This window comes from Heteronotia binoei, chromosome 4 (assembly GCF_032191835.1).
Source record: "Heteronotia binoei isolate CCM8104 ecotype False Entrance Well chromosome 4, APGP_CSIRO_Hbin_v1, whole genome shotgun sequence".
Lineage (NCBI taxonomy): Eukaryota > Metazoa > Chordata > Lepidosauria > Squamata > Gekkonidae > Heteronotia > Heteronotia binoei.
The window spans coordinates 12,983,132-13,005,521 of record NC_083226.1 but is presented as its reverse complement, the minus strand read 5'-3'; the positions used below and the strand labels follow the sequence as shown (position 1 = coordinate 13,005,521).

The following is a 22,390-nucleotide window of genomic DNA, read 5'->3' as shown; positions in this document are numbered from 1 at the left end:
AGACTCTAATCTGGGAAAACCTGATTTGATTCCCCATTTCTCCATATGCAACTGCTGGAGTAACCTTGCGTCAGTCACAAGTTCTTGAAAGAGCTGCTGTCTCAAAAGCAGTTCTGGGAGAACTCTCTCAGCCCCACGTACCTCACAGGGGGTCTGTTGTGGGGAGAGGAAGGAAAAGGAGATTTGTAAGCCACTCTGAGTAAAGGGCAGGATATAAATCTAATCTCTTCTTCTTCATCATCTAGGACATGTCCTCTTTTGTTGGTGTCTGTCCTCTTTGTTGGTGTCTGTCCTCTTTGGGGTTCTTTTTAAAACTGATAAAAAAGTCCTCTTTTTAAGTTTGAAGGTTAGGAACAATCCTAGTTAGCAGCAATGATCACAGCTTCAATAGGATGGGGTATTTAAAAGGAAGTTTGTCACAGTGATCACTTTTTGGAGTAGTCAGTCCAAAAATATGTCCTCTTTTTTGCTTTTAACTCTACTCAAAGCGCTTCGAGAACGCCGAGTCCCTGTGAGCTAGGACAATCCACCTGAATCCTTTATACCTCTCAGAGAAATTGTACAATCAAGGTTTTGATTTGTATAACCCATAATCTCTTTTGCTTTAGAATAATCCCCAGGTGTGCCCGTATGGTTTGTATGCGGAGCAGCTCTCGGGCTCAGCATTTACCTGCCCACGTTCCTCCAACAAGAGAAGGTATTGTAATGTTGGCATCTGTGGAAAAGAGTCACATGTTGAGGGAGGGCAGAAAGGGAGGTTGCGGTAAAATTATGTTACGAGCAATGTTCCCTCTAAGCTGAGGTAGTGTGATCTAGCTCACAGTTTTTTAGCCTACGGCTCACACATTTTAGTCTTAGCTCAGGAAAAATGGCCCCAGAGCAAACTAATTTATGCAGGAGCTCACAATTTTAATGCCAGTAGCTCATAAAGTAAAATGCTTCCTTATGAGACTCCACAGGTTTTGTTGCGAGGGGCCTGAGGTGAAAAAGGCGGGCAATTTATTCTGAAGAGAAAGGCCATTTCTCCCTCATGACTAGAGTTGTCAACCTCCAGTTAGGGCCTCAAGATCTCCTGAAATTACAACATCTCCAGACAGAGATCAGTTCCTCTGCAGAAAATGGCTACTTTGGAGTTTGGACTCTAAGGCACTACAACAGGGGTGGGGAACCTCCATCCCGAGGGCCGTATGTGGCCCTTGAGGTCACTTGGTGTGGCCCTTGGGGATTGCTGGACAGACACATAGATTGCCATGTGGCAGCCTCCCCAGAGCCAGGCAGGGATCACAGGGCCCAGATGTACTGTGCGGCAGCCTCCCTGGGGCCTGGCTGGCTGTCCAGAATTGCTGCAGGGCCTGGAAAAGTTACTGTCACAGTTCAGTTTGCACTTGATTATCCCAGAGGGAGTGGCCTAATATGCTAATGAGTGTATGATCTAATATGCTAACCTTAGGGGATGTGGTCTAATATGCTACTGAGTCCGGCTGGGCTTTTTCTACAAAAAACCCTGGACCTATGTATTTTGCCTAGGGCGGTGGGCTGGGTGTGGGTGTGTGCCAGATTAGGCTCTCCCCACATGACTTCAAATAGAAAAACAATTATTTGCATTAATTTTGCTGGCCTGAATCGTTCTCCCTTGGCGGAGCACTGTTTTTTAAGTTGATAATTTTGTATGGCCCGCGAATGATGTTATAAATATCCATATGGCCCTTGGCAGAAAAAAGGTTCCCCACCCTTGCACCACAACCTGCTGAGGTTCCTCCTCTCACCAAACCTCGCCCTCTGCAGGCTCCATCCCCCAAATCACCCGGAATTTTCCAGCCTGCTGTTGCCAACCCTGCTTAAGTCTGCAGGAAAGCAACAGTGAAATGCCAGGGCAGGATTTTGCTCTTAGCCATTCCGTTCAAGGCACCCTCGTGAGGTAAACTCTGTTTTCAATTTCCTGCTTCCTGAAGAGGCGCTTGAATTTCTCGTCTCTGTCCCCATCAATGCCAAGGTATCCTGGAAGACCCCTGCCAGCAAACAGCATAGAGGGCTGCAGACTCCTTTCAGTTCACACAGAAAATCGCAGCCAGGATGGAAAATGTCACCAGCTCTTCCCCCAGCCCCATCCACATGAGCCGATAAGCCTTCCTCATTACCCACGACCTGCTGCGGCCTGGCTAAAATTCATCTCCTGTCTTGGCACAGTTCTTCTGCCTCCCAGTAGGAACCGGAGACTGCAGCTATATCTTTGGGTAGCACAGATTAAAAAGGAAGTGGCAGAGAGCGACATTAGGCAGGAAGCAGCCAGTCGCCCTGAGGTAGCAGCTCCAGCTCATTAATATGGCATTTTCTGCCTCAGAGCCGGCATTCACGTGGGTTCAAAACTGGCCCAGGGTTGAATGTAGATTCGCACATGAGAGGTTTTTCCTCAGGGCAGAATAAAACAGATTCAGGTAGGGATGGAGTGAGGCGAAGAAGAGGCAGAGAGGATTGCGGTTGCCAGCTTCAAGGTGAGGCCTGGAGATCGCCCAGAATTATAACTGACCTTCAGACCACATAGATCATGTCTCCTGGAGAAAATGGCTACTTTGGATTGTGGACTGCATGCCATTATATCCTTCTGAAGCCCCTCTGCAAGCTCCGTCCCCACTTCTCCAGTAATTTCCCAGTTCCCAGTTGGCAACCCAACTGATCTTAGCCCCCTGGTGAGGTAGAGGCCTGGTCTAACATAGAATCATAGAGTTGGAAGGGACCTCCAGGGTCATCTCGTCCAACCCCCTGCACAATGCAGGAAACTCACAAACACCTCCCCCTAAATTCACAGGATCCTCATTGCTGTCAGATGCCCATCTAGCCTCTGTTTAAGAACCTCCAAGGAAGGAGAGCTCACCACCTCCCGAGGAAGCCTGTTCCACTGAGGAACTGCTCTAACAGTCAGGAATTTCTTCCTCATGTTGAGCCGGAAATTCTTTTGAGAAGGCAACAGATGAAACACCTTCATCTGCCACTGGAACAAAACCTACATGTGTGTACTGAATATGTGGATATCCTTCCTCGATTGCCCTAACCCTTCCTGCTGTTGAAACATAGTTTGTAAAGTCTTTGGGGCAGAGACCTGGCTTTTTGCTTAACTTATTCTGCCAAGAGCCATTTAGAATACTATGAGGCTTCATAAATTAAACAAAAAACAAGAGGTGTTCTAAAGTTTGCTTGCTGGACAAGAGTTAGCCCTAAGGGGACTGCACTGAAGAGAGGGGTCAGAGGATTTTGTCTAGAGCCCTAAGGTTTCCTCCCTCTGCACTAAATTTACTTAAACCTATCCTGGTGCAAGTAGCTTGCTCCCCTGTCCCCTTATAATTATGATGAGAGGACCATCGCTTTGAGCGACACAGCTTCTCTGCAGAAAAACCAGAGGACTCTGGACCACTGCACTTATCAAGGTAATCAGGAGGCGGAACCAGGTTAGCCCTGGAGAGAAAGTGGGCGCAGCCTAGATCAGGGGTGGCCAAACTGTGGCTCGGGAGCCACATGTGGCTCTTTCACACATATTGTGTGGCTCTTGAAGCCCCCGCAGTCCTGTCAGCTGGCTTGGAGAAGGCATTTCTCTCTCTAAATCACTTCTCCAAGCCAGCCAGTGGCTCAAAGAATGCATTTAAAGTTAAAGTTGCTTTCTTTCCATCTCTCCCTCCCTTCCTCCTCCCCATCGGTTTTCCTTCCTTCCTTCCTTCCTTCCTTCCTTCCTTCCTTCCTTCCTTCCTTCCTTCCTTCCTTCCTTCCTTCCATCCATCTTGTGGCTCTCAAACATCTGATGTTCAAGTCTTGCAGCTCTCAAACATCTGCAATTCATGTCTTGCGGCTCTCAGACGTCTGACATTTATTCTACGTGGCTCTTATGTCAAGTCAGCTAGGCCCTAGATAGAACTTACAAAGGTCATTTTGAAAGGGTCTCGGTGAGGCACCGCTGTGCAGAGGCAGAAGACGATCAGAATCCAAATGAAAAAAAGAAGAACCAGATCTGCGTGACATCTTTCCTTGGTGGAAAGTGCAGTCAAGTCACAGCCGATTTATGGCGACCCGATCAGGTTTCCCCAGGCACGAGACAGTCAGAGGCGGTTTTCCATAGCCTGCCTCTGCTTAGCGACCCTGGATTGCCTTGGGGGTCTCCCACGTCCCCTGTGGGCGCTAGCGGGGAATAGGGGGTCGGGTTGCCGGATCCAGGTTGGGAAACTCCTGCAGATTTGGGGATGGGCCCTGGGGAATGGAAGGACCTTAGCAGGGTACAGTGCCACACAATCCACCCTCCGAAGCATCCATTTTTCTCCCCCGGTAATTAATCTCTGTAGTCTGGAGAGGAGCTGTAATTCCAGGGGCTCCCCAGATCCCACCTGGAGGTTGGCATCCTCGTCTCCCGTCCAAATACGGACCAGGGCTGATGATCCTTAGCTTCTGAGATCGGATGAGGTCAGACTCGCCTGAATCATCCAGGTCAAGGCAAGAGATGCTCAGAGGTGGTTTGCCGTCGCCTGCCTCTTCAGAGTGACCCTGGAGTTCCTTCGTGGTCTCCCATCCAAGTATTAACCCGGGCCGACCCTGCTTAGCTTCTGAAATCTGACAAGATGAGGCCGGTCAGGGCTGTCTAGGTCAAGGGAATGCTGTTTTTAGAGCCCAGTTGTCACAAAAGAAGTACGCAAGCTTCCGAATTCTCCAGAACTCTTCATCGGGCAGGCTATTACAAAATTCATCAGGCCCAGCTCCACCTGAAGGTTGGCAATTGTGTCTCCTGGGTCTCAGTTGGAGATCTTTCCCCATCGCTTACTCCCTGGTCCTTTCAGCTGGAGATGCTGGGGACCAGGGGTGAAATTCTAGCAGGAGCTCCTTTGCATATTAGGCCACCCCCCCCCTGATGTAGCCAATCCTCCAAGAGCCTTCAAAAAAGAGCCTTGTAAGCTCTGGAAGGATTGGCTACATCAGGGGGGGGGTGGCCTCATATGCAAAGGTGCTCCTGCTAGAATTCCGCCACTGCTGGGGACTGAACCAGGGATCCTACAGAAAGTGCTCTGCCACTGAGCCTCTGCCACTCACTCCTTCCCCAGATGTTGCATGGAACACTCTGTAACAGGGGTGGCCAAACTTGCTTAAAGTAAGAGATGCGTAGAATAATTGTCAGATGTCTGAGAGCTGCAAGACATGCATGTTTGATGTTTCAGAGCTGCAAGACATGAAGGAAGGAAGGAAGGAAGGAAGGAAGGAAGGAAGGAAGGAAGGAAGGAAGGAAGGAAGGAAGGAAGGAAGGGAGGGAGGGAGGGAGGGAGGAAGGAAGGAAGGAAGGAAGGAAGGAAGGAAGGAAGGAAGGAAGGAAGGAAGGAAGGAAGGAAGGAAGGAAGGAAGGAAGGAAAATTGATGGTGGGAGGGAAGGAGAGATGGAAAGAAAGCAACTTTAACTGTAAATGCATCCTCCAAGATGCTGGCTCGGAGAAGGGCTTTAAAGACAAGCTGGCTGATGGACAGTGGGGGTTTGTAGAACCACGCAATATGTGTGAAAGAGCCACATGTGGCTCCTGAGCCACAGTTTGGCCACCCCTGGGCTAGCTTGCTCTCATCAGAACTCAGAAGCTAAGGATCATCAGCCATGATCTGTATTTAGATGGGGACGGGGATGCCAACCTCCAGGTAGGATCTGTAAGAACAAAGGGGAGGGTGTTGGTAATTTGGACCCGATCCCGGATGCAAAGCCGCCCTCTCAGTTGCTGCCTTTCTTTACCTCTGCAGCTGGTTGTACAGGATCCTGCCCTCTGTCTGCCACAAGCCCTTTCAGCCTCTGGACCAGGGCTCCCTGACGCATAACTGGGATGAGGCGGAACCGGAACCCAACCAGGTAAGCGGATCTGATGAGAACAGGCAGCGAGGGATGCAGAAAGCTGAAATGCAAACCCCAGGGATGCGCTTGTGGGGAAGTCCGTGCTTTCCAAAGCCAGAAGAGACCAGTTCCTTCTGGAGAAGAATGGAAAGTCTGTTGAGTGAGAACATATGAAGCTGCCTTCTACTGAATCAGACCCTGGGTCCATCAAAGTCAGTATTGTCTACTCAGTCTGGCAGCGGCTCTCCAGGGTCTCCAGCTGAGGTTTTTCATGCCTACTTGCCTGGACCCTTTTTAACTGGAGATGCCAGGGATTGAACCTGGGACCTTCTGCTTCCCAAGCAGATGCTCTACCCCTGAGCCACCGTCCCTCCCTTGAGGACTCAATATGCCTGGACACTGAGGGGTGCTGTATCGCTTTATGTGTGTATAGGTGTCATCTCCTTGAATTGGATGCCTCTCTTTGTCTTAACCTGGGAGCTGCCCTCTGGGAGGCTGGTGTCTTTCTAGGTTGCCCCCCCCCTCCAAATACTCTTTTGCCATGGGGCGGGGGGTAGAGCTGTAATCATGGGAGAGCGCTCTCTCTCTCAAGTTTTGATTTGTTCCTGATTCCATCCACTTTTGTTTCTGAGCCAGAGAGAGCCAGTTTGGTGTAGTGGTGAAGTGTGCGGACTCTTACCTGGGAGAACCGGGTTTGATTCCCCACTCCTCCACTTGCACCTGCTGGAATGGCCTTGGGTCAGCCATAGCTCTAGCAGAGGTTGTCCTTAAAAGGGCAGCAGCTGTGAGAGCCCTCTCAGCCCCACCCACCTCACAGGGTGTCTGTTGTGGGGGAGGAAGGTAAAGGAGATTGTAGGCTGTTCTGAGACTCTGTCCTTGAAAGGGCAGCTGCTGTGAGAGCCCTCTCAGCCCCACCCACCTCACAGGGTGTCTGTTGTGGGGGAGGAAGGAAAAGGAGATTGTAGGCCATTATGAGACTCTGTCCTTGAAAGGGCAGCTGCTGTGAGAGCCCTCTCAGCCCCACCCACCTCACAGGGTGTCTGTTGTGGCGGAGGAAGTGAAAGGAAATTGTAGGCCGTTCTGAGACTCTGTCTCTGCAAGGGCAGCTGCTGTGAGAGCCCTCTCCAGCCCCACCCACCTCACAAGGTGTCTGTTGTGGGGGAGGAAGGTAAAGGAGATTGTAGGCCACTCTGAGAATCTGTTGTTGAAAGGGCAGCTGCTGTGAGAGCCCTCTCGGCCCCACCCACCTCACAGGGTGTCTGTTGTGGGGGAGGAAGGGAAAGGAGATTGTAGGCCATTCTGAGACTCTTCAGAGTGGAGGGCAGGATATAAATCCAATATCTTGTTCTTCTTCTGAAAATGAAAAGCAAATATATAGTCAACCATGCAGATAACTGCTTCCCAGAAAGAACAGGTAGCTCTCAAATGACAAAGGTAAAGGTAGTCCCCTGTGCAAGCACCAGTCGTTTCTGACTTGGGTGACATTGCATCACGTTTTCACGGCAAACTTTTTATGGGGTGGTTTGGCATTGCCTTCCCCAGTCATCTCCACTTCCCTCCTCCCCAGCAAGCTGGGTACTCGTTTTATTGACCTCGGAAGGATGGAAGGCTGAGTCAACCTTGAGCCAGCTACTTGAACCCAGCTACCACTGGGACTGAACTCAGGTCATGATCATAGAGCTTGGACAGCAATACTGCAGCTTTGCCACTCTGCGCCATGAGTCTCTCAAATGATACGACAGCTTAATTTAATACTTGGACCTTCACAGGATTCATAAGGATATAAAAGAAGCCGCCATGTTGGATCAGGCCAGTGGCCCATCCAGTCCAACATTCTGTGTCACACAGTGGACACAGAATGTCGCACAGTGTCCAGGTGCTAGCAGGAGGTCCACCTGCGGGGCCAGAACTCCCACGGTTGCCTCCCAAGCACCAAGAATACAGAACATCGTATATATAGTTTTCTGTCTATACATTCTGGCTAATAGCCATTGATGGACCTCTGCTCCATACGTTTATCCAGTTCCCTCTTGAAGCTGTCTATGCTTGTACGCTTGGAGCGAGGATGTAGGCTTAGAGATGGGTAATACAGAAAACCGGCATCTGTAACGAGATAAGAATTCTAACTATATTTCACCCACTGATATGGATAGAAAATTATTCTCAAAACCAGCCTTTGAGAGACACATATCTTCTGCACATCTTTTGTTTCCTTCTGTCCTACAAACACTTTCTGTCCTGTGTGGTGCACAACAGAAAAGGACTGGCTCTTTTGTGGTGGCATAATTGATTCGTATCTGTTGAATTCCAGCTGAGATGGAAACCTTTCGAGATCCCCACGGCCTCGCAGAGAAGGCTGGACTTCGTGACAGTAAGTTAACCAACCGAAACACACCCGGGGGTTCTTTGCGGGGTCCTTCCGATGAAAGAAGCCACACAGTGGTGTTTTGCGGTTTGCAGAAACAAACGAGGCAGGGTGAGTGGCCCCAAGCAACATGCCGAATTCAAGAGCACAATATTACAGCAGTTGCTCAGCTACAGGTATTGAGGCATATGAGAAATATGCTTACAAACAGAGCCAGATTAACAATTAGGCCAAGTAGGCACTGGCCTATGACCCCCCATGCCTTTAGGAGCCCTGGGATGGCTCCCTCCTTCCCTGGTCCTCCCCCTGCTTGCAGTCCTCCCGGCCTTCACACACAGCCAGCAACTTAGCTGCTCTTTGCCTGACTTGCCTGGTGCAGCTGCTGCTGGCGTCGTCACCAGGTTTGCCTCTCTCTGCCTTAGGCTTGCCAATCTCCAGGTCTCAGCGGGGGTTCTTCTGCTTTCCCAGGCTCCTTCCCGCCCCCAGTCAGCTGGCCAATGGGGGGAAGCCCCGCCCCCACAGGACCATGTGCCTTTGCACCTCTGGAGGCTTCAGTCTCTGATTGAAAGGCTTCCTCTTGGGATGGGGTGTCTGTGTTACTTTGAAGAAGTTGGCAGCAACTCATGAGTAGAGAGGCCAATCCCTCGCTTCAGAGTCGCCAGAAAGGGTGGGGGGGGGGAGGAAAACGTCTACTGAGCACTTCATTATTCCCTACGTGGAGATCGATTCTCATAGGGTATAATGGGGAATTGATCTGGAGGTTTCGGGGGCTCTGGGGGAGCTGTTTTTTGAGGTAGACGCACCAAATTTTCAGTATAGTATTCAGTGCCTCTCCCCAAAGTACCCCCCCAAGCTTCAAAACAGTTGGACCAGGGGGTCCAATTTTATGCGCCCCAAAAGAAGGTGCCCCTATCCTTCATTATTTCCTATGGAAGGAAGACATTTAAAAAGGTGTGCTGTTCCTTTAAATGTGATGGCCAGAACTCCCTTGGAATTAAATCATCCTTGTTCCTGGCTCCGCCCCCAATGTCTCCTGGCTCCACCCCCAAAGTCTCCTGGCTGCACCCCCAAAGTCCCCAGATATTTCTTGAATTGGACTTGGTAACCCTACCTCAGCCGTACCGGACACATCCTGCGACGTTGTTTGTTGTGCGTCAAGCCGATCTGAGATGTTTTTAATAAGCTCGTGAAAATCCTCAAATAAGTCTTTGTGAAAGGCAGTTAGGGCTGACTGAAGACCTTGAACAGTAAGTGGAGTTCTGAGGTGGCGGGCTTGAGGCAGCGGTGGCCATCTTGGGCCCAGCAGTGGACGTCGAAGGAGGAAATGCCATTGAGGTGCTATTTGGTCTAAAGACAGAAGATGAGAAGCCTTGCCAGATGCAGAGTTTCAACCATTAAGTTTCCCCATCATTCCGGAGTGGAGTAGAGGTCGCAAAAATTGCGCCTAAAGACAGGTATTAGGGGCCGTGAAGCGGAGCTCTGTTCTCAAGCGCCCGGCTCCATCGGAGTCCAAGCCACATCCCCCATAATGGAAACTTTTATCATGCCAGCCCTCCCCACTCTTAAAACATAATCGGAGGATTGCTGGCGTGTGGGAAAACTGTTCTCCCTCTCCCAATGCTCCCCCTCCCCAATGATCACATACATCTGTAGGTACCTGTGGAATTCACTGCCACAGGAGGTGGTGGCGGCCACAAGTATAGCCACCTTCAAGAGGGGTTTAGATAAAAATATGGAGCACAGGTCCATCAGTGGCTATTAGCCACAGTGTATGTGTGTATATAACATTTTTTGCCACTGTGTGACACAGAGGGTTGGACTTGATGGGCCGTTGGCCTGATCCAACATGGCTTCTCTTATGTTCTTACCTGTGAATGGACTGGCCAGTTTTTCTGCTGGTGAAAGAGAGTAAGGGCAAGGCTCCTTTTGGTGGAAAAGAACAGTATGCCAAGACCTGCTATAATATAGTGGGTTCTACACACGGCAGAGTCTCCACGTAGCGATAACAAGCTCTTTATTAGGAATCACATAGTAAAGGTTACAATATAAGAATGGGGATAGGGCCTGCAGGCCCAACATATACATCTCTAGGTTCTAGGGTTCCCAAGTCCAATTAAAGAAAAATCTGGGGGCTTTGGGGGCAGAGCCAGGAGACTTTGGGGGTGGAGCCAGGAGACATTGGGGGTGGAGCCAGGAAAAAGGGTGTGACAAGCATAATTGAACTCCAAAGGGAGTTCTGGCCATCACATTTAAAGGGACAACACACCTTTTTAAATGCCTTTCTTCCATAGGAAATAATTAAGGATAGGGGCACCATCTTTTGGGGCTCATAGAATTGGACCCTCTGGTCCAATCTTTTCGAAACGTGGGGGGGTATTTTGGGGAGAGGCACTAGATGCTATACTAAAAATTTGGTGCCTCTACCTCAAAAAATAGCCCCCCCTAGAGCCCCCAATACCCACGGATCAATTCCCTATTATTCCCTATGGGAATCGTTCTCCATAGGGAATAACAGAGTGCCCAGTAGACATTTCCCTCCCCCCCAAGCTTTCTAAAGGGGGGAGGGCCTCCAAACCAGGGAATCCCCTGCCCCCTCCCTCTCACACACACACAAATACTTACTAGATCTTCTTCCTGCAGAACTCTACTTGCTGTGAAAATGAAAGCAAAAGAAAGGGAGGGGCCGTTCTCCATGGAAACTATTACTGACCCTTTCCAATGGAGCCCTTCCTGTTTCCTGTTTCCTGCGCAGCCTTAAAGGCACACATTTTACAAACGGATCAGGAGCTCTACAACTACATGATACCTACACACATGTTCTCCCCCTCCCCCCCTGCTTCCAGATTTTTGGAGAGCGGGGGAGGAGGCCGCAAACTCTGGGATCCCCCGCCAGGGCAGGGAGGTTGGGAAGCCTACTAGGTTCCCAAATTAGCACATCATTGGGTCATTCAAACCGGTGGGGGCTTGTGATTGGTCTAGGGCTGCAGGTATTTGGATCCTGCAGCCCTTTGTTCCCACGTCCCCAAGCTCAGTCTGCCTGGCTCCAATGAGCCGGCGGGAATATCCAAGTCTTCCCTTAAGTCCACATAACATAACACCTGCACAATGAGAAACTTCAGGACAGAAGCTGTAGTGACGGGGGGTATTGGATGAGAATGAGCAGGTGGGAAAGGATTCCACTTCATAATGTTAGCCAAGAAAAAAGTATTTGGACTAGGGGTGGCCAAATTTGCTTAATGTAAGAGCCACATAGAATAAACTTCAGATGCTTGAGAGAAGGAAGGGAGGGAGGGAGGGAGGGAGGAAGGAAGGAAGATGGGAAGGGAGGGAGAGGTGGAAAGAAAGTGACTTTAATTTAAATGCATTCTCCAAGCTGCTGGCTGGCTTGGCTTGGAGAAGTGGTTTAAAGAGAGAAATGCCTTCTCCAAGTCGGCCGACAGGGCAATGGGGGCTTTGAGAATCACGCAATGTATGTGAAAGAGCGATATGCGGCTCCTGAGCCACAGTTTGGCCGCCCCTGATTTAGAAGCACAACAGAAACTGGCCATTATCCCAGCCTCGTAAAGCAGTACTTGCATCCTTTTTAACACTCAGCGTGAGACGTGATCTTGTTCCATTTTAAGGCACACTGGCCACACTTAACATCGTGACACGGCCTGCGTGTTCCGACTCGGAGGACTTCCAAAGTTCTGGAGTGGTTCTAATGGGAAAGGGCAACAAAGTGATTCTTCTTGACTGATTTATGGGTTCTTGTCAGGGGCTGTGCCAGTGGAGGTGTTGGTTGTTTGCTCTACGTTGGGTTGTTTCTTTCCCCAGGGGCTGCACACCTTGTGCGGGGCTGGAGAGCCGAGGTCTAGGACCGGGCTGGCGGTCCACATCTTCACCTGTAACGTTTCCATGGTCGACAGGTTTGTGAGTCATATGCGCGCAAGCAAAGTGTTGCACCCCTTTCAAAACTCTGCTTGAAATGCCAGAGGGTTAATTTGTGGTTTCGGCTGCGTCTCAGCAAAAACAGGAGTGGTCTCGACTGAAAAATAGGTTTTATTAGAAATTCCTGATCTAATATTAACTATTAAAAGACATTATTATGTTATTAAGATATAATATAATATAATATTTATATTATCCTGTTTTAATATTATAAAAAGAGCCCCGTGGCGCAGAGTGGTCAAGCTGCAGTGCTGCAGTCGGAGCCCTCTGCTCGCGACCTGAGTTCGATCCCGGCGGAAGCTGGGTTCAGGTAGCTGGCTCCAGGTTGACTCAGCCTTCCATCCTTCTAAGGTCGGTCAAATGAGTGCCCAGCTTGCTGGGGGGGAAGTGTAGATGACTGGGGAAGGCAACGGCAAAACCACCCCGTAAAAAGTCTGCCGTGAAAACGTTGTGAAAGCAACGTCACCCCAGAGTTGAAAAGGACTGGGGCTTGCGAAGGGGACTACCTTTAACTTTTTACTTTAATATTATATTTACATTTTAGCTTTGAATGTATTGACTGCAAATTCTGTGAATTTTGTGAGTAATGTTCTATCTATATCTATGTATGTTTTGATCATTGATACATTCCAGTTGAGCTTAAGGCCTTTAGTCATGGAAGCTAATAAGGGAAGTGGAATAAGAAATGAATGGAGAGATCTCCATCGTCCCCTGAGATCTGACAGCTATCTAGTCACCTTCCCTTCCCTCTCCCGCACTCCGCTGTCTCTCTTCCATACACAGCCATGGGTTTTTAGAATGCAACTGAAGTCGTTTTGAGGAATTAGGGTTGCCAACCTCCAGGTGGGACAACCCTGACCTAAGAAAAAGACCACTGTGACCCAAGATTACTAAAATGTAAAGTACTCTAATTATACCAAGAGTTAAAACAGCAACAGGCATCAAATAGAATTATACACTTTGAAGTATACATAAATCCATTCCAAATGCAATCATTAGTTCCGATTGATGCTAAATATTTTTGGATGACCTCATGGGATTGGAGAATGGACTTTCTTCTGTGAAACTGTATGAACTTCAACCAAAAATATTTAGCATCAATTGGAACTAATGATTGCATTTGGTATCGATCCATGTATACTTCTAAGTGTACAATTCTATTTGATAGATCCAAATAGGCAGCCGTGTTGGTCTGAAGCAGCAGAACAAAATAGGAGTCAATAGCACCTTTAAGACCAACTTAGCTTTATTCAGAACGTAAGCTTTCGTGTGCTCTTAAGCGCACTTCACCAGACGAGGAATCCGGCACAGGGAGCAAAGCCATACAGAGCTGAGCAGAGCCATACATAGCTGGTAGGCAGTGGCCCAGAATGCAACAGGATACAGATTTAAGAACCAATGACAGTGAAGTAAAATTATCTGGTAGGTAGTGATTTAGAATGTAAAATGGTACTCCGGGCCACTGCCTACCAGCTATGTGTGGCTCTGCTCACTGTGCCGGATTCCTTGTCGGATGAAGTGCGCTTAAGAGCACACAAAAGCTTATGTTCTGAATAAAACTAAGTTGGTCTTAAAGGTGCTTTTGAATTCTATTTGATGCCTGGGTTGTTTTTTTTTTTTTTTGCATAATTAGAGTACTTTACATTTTAGTAATCTTGGGTCTCGGCGGCCTTTTTTAAAGGTCAGGCTTGTCTCAAGTCCAGGTGACCTCTCTCCTTGCATTTGCTGCTAACCAGGTGGGGCCTGGAGATTTCCTAGCATTACAAATGGTCTCTGCAGTTCCCCTGGAAGAACAAGCTGCTTTGGAGGGCAGGCGGTAGGGCATTATGCCCCACTGAGGTGTCGCTTATATGTAAAAAGCCTTGACAGTTTTCTAGCACATGCTGGGAAAGTGAAACTGATTTACCAGGTAGATCATCTAAATGACAGGAGGTGGCTGGTTGCATCAGAGGTTGCATCAGCCTAGAGCTTGCATCAGCAGGAAGCTGATTGGTTACCTGATGTATAAATGTACAAAGACACTTTGCTATGTGTGGGTTATGGAAGTTGGAGAGCAGCGGAGCATTCTGTCGGATTGGAGAGTGAGAGGGGTAAATAAATTGTATATAGTGGTTTTAACACTACTGTGTGCAACCTTCATTCTTTGCGTCGCTAAAGACTACCCTCTTAAGCTCGGGCGCATCAACATGAGGTCCCTCTTTTTCCCAAGTTCCAGCCTCCAGCTTTACCCCCAACACTCCAAGAATTATCCAACTTGGAGTAGGTAACCCTATGAGGATATGTATACCTACTTAGCATTTGTAGAGAGCTTTTGGCCTTAGTACTTCATGTACGGTGTTATAATCCTGATTACAACCCGGTTGAACGGCTAAGCCAGTATTGTATCATCTTGGCTGAGGCTTCTCTAAAGCTACTTACTGAACGCAGGATCAAAGTGAGATCGGGGAGGGACGGTGGCTCAGTGGTAGAGCATCTGCTTGGTAAGCAGAAGGTCCCAGGTTCAGTCCCCGGCACCTCCCAACTCAAAAGGGTCCAGGCAAATAGGTGTGAAAAACCTCCGCTTGAGACCCTGGAGAGCCGCTGCCAGTCTGAGTAGACAAGACTGACTTCGATGGACTGAGGGTCTGATTCAGTAGAAGGCAGCTTCATATGTTAGGGGAGGGACAGTGGCTCAGTGGTAGAGCATCCGCTTTAGGTTCAATCCCTGGCATCTCCCAACTAAAAAGGGTCCAGGCAAATAGGTGTGAAAAACCTTCGCTTGAGACCCTGGAGAGAGCCGCTGCTAGTCTGAGTAGACAAGACTGACTTTGATGGACCGAGGGTCTGCTTCAGTAGAAGGCAGCTTCATAGGTTCATGTTCATTGGAACCAGGGACGTCTCGGATTACCGCTCCTCTGATTAGCCGTGAAAGCATGCCAAGAGAGACCATCGGCCCCCGCACTCGCTACTTGGAAAGAAATCATGGGGCCTGGGTGGCATTTCTTTCTGATCGTGTACTTAGCAGACTCCTGGAAGCCTAAACCCGCAATACAGAAACTCCTCCCCCTCGTCTCAAGGACAGGATCTTGCCCACTTTTGGCATGCCAAATATTCTTAGCTAACCTGGCATTACAGCTGGTCTCCAAAGTACCAGAAGAGTTTCCAGCGCCATATTAGGAAGAACTTCCTGACCGTTAGAGCGGTTCCTCAGTGGAACAGGCTTCCACAGGAGGTGGTGGGCTCTCCTTCCTTGGAGGTTCTTAAACAGAGGCTAGATGACCATCTGATAGCAATGAGGATCCTGTGAATTTAGGGGGAGGTAGTCATGAGTTTCCTGCATTGTGCAGGGGGTCGGACTAGATGACCCTGGAGGTACCATGATTCTGATTCTTCAGTGGAACAGGCTTCGTCGGAAGGTGGTGGGCTCTCCTTCCTTAGAGGTTTTTAAACAGAGGCTAGATGGCCATCTGACAGCAATGAAGATCCTGTGAATTTAGGAGGAGGTGTTTGTGAGTTTCCGGCATTGTGCAGGGGGTTGGACTAGATGACTCTGGAGGTATCTTCCAACTCTATGATTCTGTTATTCTGATTCTATGATTCTAACCTGAGAATACCATCCAGCAACATCACCCGTTGCACGCGCTCCAGTCAAATGCTCTTTTTTTCTTTGCAGATGCTTGTACAATTCGGATGGAGACTTTCTGATTGGTGAGTGGCTGCCCCGATGGTTTGAAAACTCTGATATTTTGTGGGCTCGTGTTTCTCCCTGATGTAAAATTGATACATTAACGTGTGAGCGGTTAAGGGAATCGTGGAGGTGCTTGTAAGAGGGATGGGGTCAGATGAGTTAATAGTCAAATAACAGCTCGGCAAAAGAACCAAAGGCCAGAGCTCTGTCCCTGGAAAAGGATGCGGCACACATCCTTTATTCGTTCTATGCATTTGCTTCTGTATTAGGACCATGAGGCCGCTGCTGCCATTTTAAGGTGATTTAAGCTGTAATGGTGCTGCTGCTTTGCTTTTCATCCTTTGCTGCTCACGGTTCCTTAAATTATCATTTCTAATGATTCCACGTACACTACTGTTATTTTGACTAGCTTGCTTCACCCCTAACATATTACTTTTAAGGATTCCGCTGCCGTCTTTTGATTTAGCACCGAAGTTTTACACACATCGTCATTGTCGTTTTTATCGCTCCTTTGTCGAAAGCCACCTCAAGAACGGGAGAGCTCAGAATGTGGACGACAAATATTTAAAGTGAACAAGTGCAATGATTTTAAGGGATCTGGATGTCGAGAGAAACAGAAGAACGTGATAGCCAGCAGGCCTCAAATTCTGTGGAGTAGGCTCACTTCTACACTTAAGGCAGTTTTCAGGACTATATTTGCAAAGTAGCAACACGCTATTTTCTCCATACCCAACATAAAAAGCAGGGAATCTCACAGTAGATAATGCTGAACAAGTTAATGTTTTATTGTTTTCACAATCAGCATTGATCAATGTATAGCATTACTGAGCAGCTGGCCATATCCCATAGCTCCTGTGCACATTTTGCAAAGGAGGATCACAGAAGTGAGGTCTGGAACCTCCATGTTTAGAAGTAGTGAATCTCAATCTCAGAGCCAGGAGGCAACTGCAGGCAAAGGCCTTGGCCTCTCTGCCCTGTTGTTGGCCCTCCAGAGGAACTGGTTGGCCACTGTGTGAGACAGGATGCTGGACTAGATGGACCCCTGGTCTGATCCAGCAGGGCTCTTCTCATATTCTTATGAGGGGAAGGCCTCAGCCTCTCTGCCCCGTTGCTGGCCCTTCAGAGGAACTGGTTGGCCACTGTGTGAGGCAGGATGCTGGACTAGATGGACCACTGGTCTGATCCAACAGGGCTCTTCATATGTTCTTATGAGGGGAAGGCCTCGGCCTCTCTGCCCTGTTGCTGGCCCTCCAGAGGAACTGGTTGGCCACTATGTGAGATAGGATGCTGGACTAGATGGACCACTGGTCTGATCCAGCAGGGCTCTTCTCATGTTCTTATGAGGGGAAGACCTCAGCCTCTCTGCCCTGTTGTTGGCTCTCCAGAGGAACTGATTGGCCACTGTGTGAGGCAGGATGCTGGACTAGATGGACCACTGGTCTGATCCAACAAGGCTCTTTTGATTTCCCTATGAAGGCCTTGACCTTTATGCCCTGTTGTTGGCTGCCCAGATGAACTGGTTGGCCGCTGTGTGTGATAGGATGCTGGACTAGATGGACCACTGGTCTAATCCAGCAGGGTCTGAAACCCAAATTTGCCCTCAAGCTCCCTTCCCCAGCTCATCTTGCTCTTCGTCCTGTCTCCTGGACTCACGGTCCACCTGAGAGAGGGTCCTTTGATGGGCAGTACTTTACCTGAGAAACCTTCCTCTGGGAGCAAATGTTGGAAGACAGCTTCCCCATGGCTAGAGAAAGGCTTCAGCCTTTGCTGAATGGAACGGTAGAGATTCAGGTCACTGGCCTGAGCCTCAGTTGGGGGATGAGAACATGCTACAAGGTACGCTTTCTGCTTCCTTCTTCCAGTACCACAGCAAGGGAAGCTCCTCATCACTACAGAGTTCGGCAAGCTGTTGGTGGAGCCCAATGAGATCTGTGTCATGCAGGTGAGCGACAGGTCATCTTGTTCTCCTGAGTGAAGCGGGATTTGTTCCACTACGGGCCTGGACAATGGGCATCTGGCATAGAGCTGCGGTATGGGGGGGGATATGATCAGAAGAATTCTTTCTTCCGTGTTGTGACTTATTACTAGAACATCCTATCTATGTCTTCTTGGAGCCCCACAGACAAGACACAAAGCTGCCTTATACTGAATTAATCCATTGGTCTCCCCTGACCCAGATATCCCAGGCTAGCCCAATCTCATCAGATCTCAGAAGCTGGGCAGGAAATGGCCTTAGCTTGCAAGGGAATACCAGGGCTGTGCTCGGTGTTTCCTCTAAGGTGAGTTAGAGTGAGCTAGCTCACAGATTTTTAGCCTCCGGCTCACACATTTTTGTCTCAGCTCAGGAAAAATGGCCCCAGAGCACACTAATTTATACAGTAGCTCACAATGCCAGTAGCTCACGAAGTAGAATTTTTGCCCACAAGACTCTGTTGCTTAGAGGGAACATTGGTTACGATGCAGAGGCGGGCAATGGCAAACCACCTCTGAAAGGACAGGATATAAATCCAATATCTTCTTCAGTCTTCTTCTTGTTACAACAGCAACAACCGCAGTGCTCTCCTTCTCTGACTCAAGGAAGTCAATGGTGCTTCATGTATTTCTGGGCAGGAGCTGTAGCTCAGTGGTAGAGGATCTGCTTGGCATGCAGAAGGTCCCAGGTTCAATCCCTGGCATCTCCAGTTAGAAAGGACCAGGGAGGAGATGATGAGGGAGATCTCTGTACGAGGCACTTGTGAGCTGCTGCCAGTCCGAGTAGACAATACTGGCCCTGAGGGACCCAAATGGTCTGATTCAGCAGAAGGCAGCTTTATGGGCATGTGACTGCCCCTGGGTCAACCGGTCATCAGCCCATGCGCCATCATCCCATGCAGTACCTTAACATCCATCTTTGTGTTCTGTCTCCCAGCAAGGGATGCGTTTCAGCGTGGAAGTGTTTGGGGAAACTCGGGGCTACATCCTGGAGGTCTATGGAGTGCATTTCGAGCTGCCAGACCTTGGACCAATCGGTAAAGCTTTGCTACTTAAGGCCACTTAATTAAAGGCGCAAAAGAAGCCCAAGAATTATGACCCTGGAGACCGGGCCACATGTGCATTTAACTCCTTGTGCTAAAAGCTATGCACCATTTTTGGTGTTACCTATAGCTGGTAGAAGGTTCAGGTTCAAGCAGGGCTTTTTTAATAGCAGGAGCTCCTTTGCATATTAGGCCACGCCCCCCCTGATGTAGCCAATCCTCCTGGAGCTTCCAGTAGGCCCTGTACTAAGAGCCTTGTAAGCTCCAGAAGGATTGGCTACATCAGGGGTGTGCCCCCAGGGGTGGAATTCTAGCAGAAGCTCCTTTGCATATTAAGGCACACCCCCTGATGTAGCCAATCTTCCTGTAGCTTCCAGTAGGCCCTGTAAGCTCCAGGAGGATTGGCTACATCAGGGGTGTGCGGCCTAATATGTAAAGGAGTTCCTGCTACAAAAAAAGCCCTGGGTTCAAGTACTTTCGCACACAGGAATTAGGTCAAGGTGGGTTGCTGTGTTAGTCCGTCTGAAGCAGTAGAAAAGAACAAGATTCCAGCCGCACCTTAAAGATGAACGAAATTTGGGGCAGGGGATGAGCTTTCGTGAGTCACAGATAGTATCTGAAGAAATGAGCGACGACTCATGAAAATTCATCCCCTGCCACAAATTTTGTTAGTCTTTAAGTGCTGTTTTATGTACTCTTTTTGTTAGTCTTTAAGTGCTGCTTTATGTACTCTTTTTATAAGTCTTTAAGTGCTGCTTTTACTCTTTTTGTTCGTCTTTAAGTGCTGCTTTATGTACTCTTAGTCTTTAAGTGCTGCTTTATGTACTTTTTTGGTTAGTCTTTAAGTGCTGCTTTATATACTCTTTTTGTTAGTCTTTAAGTGCTGCTTTATGTATTTTTGTTAGTCTTTAAGTGCTGCTTTATATACTCTTTTTGTTAGTCTTTAAGTGCTGCTTTTACTCTTTTTGTTCGTCTTTAAGTGCTGCTTTATGTACTCTTTTTGTTAGTCTTTAAGTGCTGCTTTATGTACTTTTTGTTAGTCTTTAAGTGCTGCTTTATGTACTCTTAGTCTTTAAGTGCTGCTTTATGTACTTTTTTGGTTAGTCTTTAAGTGCTGCTTTATATACTCTTTTTGTTAGTCTTTAAGTGCTGCTTTATGTACTTTTTGTTAGTCTTTAAGTGCTGCTTTATGTACTTTTTGTTAGTCTTTAAGTGCTGCTTTATGTACTCTTTTTATTAGTCTTTAAGTGCTGCTTCATGTACTCTTTTTGTTAGTCTTTAAGTGCTGCTTTATGTACTCTTTTCTACTACATAGGAAATAATTTATGTTATGGAGGTAAGCTTGGAATGCTCTTTTTAAAAGGATTGAGCTCACGGAAGGTAGGTCCTTCAACAGCGGTACAGAGGACTTCTACCCACAACCGTATGCGTTAAACATGTACACCACCAACACACACAGAGGGCTAATAGGAGTGATCATGCTGGCCGTGCTCACAATGTGCATGCTGACCATAAACACACCCCACCTGGGGTGGAATTCTAGCAGGAGCTCCTTTGCATATTAGGCCACACACCCCTGATGTAGCCAATCCTCCAAGAGCTTACAAAAAAAGAGCCCTCTATGCTCTTGGAGGATTGGCTACATCAGGGGTGTGTGGCCTAATATGCAAAGGAGCTCCTGCTAGAATTTCACCCCTACACTCCACACATTTCGTGTCAGAGGGATCCAGAAAGCACACACACACTCTCCTTGCCTGCAAGATCAGAAATTCTCCTTTTCAGACAGTCCTCAAGGGGACCAAGACTATAGGGCTGCCAGTCCCCTGGTGGGGATACACTATAGGCTACACAGAGGAATATTATTGGTTGCAACTTTAATCCCCAGGTGGGGGCAGGGGATCCCCTGGATTGAAGGCCCTCCCTTCAGGGTCATCAGAAAGCACGGGGCGGGGGGAATATCTGCTGGGTACTCCATTATTCCCTGTGCAGACCGATTCCCATGGGGAATAATGGAGACTTGATCCATGGGTATGTGGGGGAGGCTGTTTGAGGCAGAAGCACCAAATACGCAGCACAGCATCTGGTACCTCTCCTCGAAACACCCCCCAAGTTTCAAAAGGATTGGACCAGGGGATCCAATTCTGTGAGCCCCCAAAGAAGGTGCCCCTATCCTTCATTATTTCCGACGGAGGGGAGGCATTTAAAAGGTCTGCAGTCCCTTTAAATGCGATGGCCAGAACTCCCTTTGGAGCTTGTCACAACCTTGCTCCTGGCTCCACCCCCAAAGTCCCCAGATATTTCTTGAATTGGACTTGACAACCCTACCAGACGACAAATGTACATTAGGGTTTGTAGAATCTTTCAGGCTCAAGTGCCGTGTTCTACTGGAGAAAGTTTTTCTTCCAGACGTTTCGTTCTTCCTTATCTTCACACCCCCTTCCAACCCTCCCAGCAATTAACACAGAACAATGGTCACATCCAACAGCCAGTTTCCTTATCACTACCCTTCCAGGAAGCCCCACCAAACAATGGGCACATCCACAAACCTATTGCCCTTTCATCACAGCCCCTCCAGCCTAGAAATAGCAGCTCTCCAGCAGCCCTGGCCCCACTCAATGCACAGCAGCCAAGAAGGTCAGAGGGCCTGCTCCGGCTGCGCCGCCACTGAGGATGTTCTCCGCAGCTGAGAACGAAACGTCTGGAAGGAAAACTTTCTCCAGTAGAACACGGCGCTTGAGCCCGAAAGATTCTACAAACCCTAATGATGATGCCAGCCGTGAAAACCGGAAATCTTTGATACAGATGTACAGTTTCCACACACTGTACCCATCTGGAGAAAAGCATACCCAGCATGTGTCATCCTGCCTCCCTGCCGCAGCCGTAGCTGCTGGACCCAGTGGATGGTGTGGGCAGGGACCAAGTACCAGAGCGAGTGGGTGAATGGGAAAGTGGCTATTTCTGCAACCTGCGTAGGCACGTGGCTGGCCACCATTGGAGGTCAAGTAGGGCTTTTGTCCCGATGCATTGTAACGGTGGCCCTTCCAGAATTCTGTCCTCTTGAAGAGCAATAAGATTCCCAAGGGTCTAAGCTTTTGAGAGACTTGGTTCACTTTTGTCTGACTTTATGTGTATGGTCAGTGCTTCTGAACTCAAAGGCCGCACGCCAACAGAGCTTTCGTTGTTGTTGTTCAGTCGCAGAATCAAGTCCGACTCTTTGCGACTCAATGGACAAAGTCATGCCAGGCCTTCCCGTCTTCCACCATCGGCTCAAATTGATATTAACCTCAGTAATGCTGCCCGACCATCCCCACCTGGAATTATCCTCTTGGAGACATCTGAAAAGCCATAGGACCTTACCGGGCTATGTTGCGATGCATACCTTGCTTGGGTCAGAGGCTTACAGATTTGGGGGTTGGCATTTCTAGCAAGCGCAGGACCAGACTCTCGGAGTGATGTTGTGCAGCATTGTGGGGATTTTTCTTGCAGGGCTTGTGACTGCTCAAACCTGAGCCAGTTTGGTGTAGTAGTGGTGAAGTGCGCGGACTCTTATCTGGGAGAATCTGGTTCGATTCCCC

At 48.6% G+C, this 22,390-nt stretch overlaps 1 protein-coding gene across 1 annotated transcript in view; it reads left to right on the top strand.

Moving 5' to 3' along the window:
- HGD (homogentisate 1,2-dioxygenase) overlaps positions 1–22,390 on the top strand; it is a 47,379-nt gene that overhangs the window by 12,824 nt on the left and 12,165 nt on the right. The window contains exons 3-9 of the mRNA XM_060236797.1: positions 609–697; positions 5,752–5,857; positions 8,151–8,210; positions 12,021–12,112; positions 15,787–15,821; positions 17,664–17,743; positions 18,710–18,809. Of these exons, the coding sequence (XP_060092780.1) occupies positions 609–697; positions 5,752–5,857; positions 8,151–8,210; positions 12,021–12,112; positions 15,787–15,821; positions 17,664–17,743; positions 18,710–18,809 (562 nt within the window). The remainder of the gene's footprint in view (positions 1–608; positions 698–5,751; positions 5,858–8,150; positions 8,211–12,020; positions 12,113–15,786; positions 15,822–17,663; positions 17,744–18,709; positions 18,810–22,390) is intronic.